Source organism: Priapulus caudatus, unplaced genomic scaffold (assembly GCF_000485595.1).
Source record: "Priapulus caudatus unplaced genomic scaffold, Priapulus_caudatus-5.0.1 Scaffold11287, whole genome shotgun sequence".
In the NCBI taxonomy this organism is placed as follows: Eukaryota; Metazoa; Priapulida; class Priapulimorpha; order Priapulimorphida; family Priapulidae; genus Priapulus; species Priapulus caudatus.
The window spans coordinates 1-541 of NW_014588348.1; the positions used below are offsets into that span (position 1 = coordinate 1).

Here is a 541-nt window from a genome sequence, read left to right on the forward strand (position 1 = left end):
AATGAAGGCGATCTGCTTATGGCGGCTGAAGCCATCAATGCCGATGCCATCAATTTCATGGCGCGTTATGGTCGTGGCCTGATTTGTCTGACGCTGTCCGAACAACGCTGTCAGCAACTGAGGTTGCCGCTCATGGTCGGTGATAATCAGGCTCATTTGGAAACCAACTTCACGGTGTCTATCGAAGCGGCAGAAGGTGTGACCACAGGTATATCGGCTTTAGATCGTGCAACCCACTGTGCTCCGGCCAGTTAAAATCCCGCATGCAAACTTCTGAAAACATTGTGCAACCGGACATATTTTCGATAATGGCACGTAAGCGGGTGCGCGTACTTCATACCTGCGGGTCATACCGAAGGCCGTTGTGATCTGGCACGACTGGCTGGCTCGAATCTGCCTGCGAGTTATGCTCGAATTCTCAATGAGGATGCACTATGGCGACCGCATGATTCTCGAAATTATTTGGCCAAAGAGCACGACCTTAAATCGGCACCATCGAAGACTTGATGCGTTACTCGAATCGAAAATACATACTTCGAGT

At 50.1% G+C, this 541-nt stretch overlaps 1 protein-coding gene across 1 annotated transcript; it reads left to right on the plus strand.

The window, feature by feature from the left end:
- Nucleotides 1-3: 3 nt before the first annotated feature.
- On the plus strand, nucleotides 4-255 carry LOC106820334 (3,4-dihydroxy-2-butanone 4-phosphate synthase-like; the record flags this gene model as incomplete). The annotated part of the gene is made up of 1 exon (XM_014824860.1): nucleotides 4-255. A coding segment is annotated over one exon (252 nt), but the record flags the coding sequence as incomplete, so codon positions are not given.
- Nucleotides 256-541: the final 286 nt, after the last annotated feature.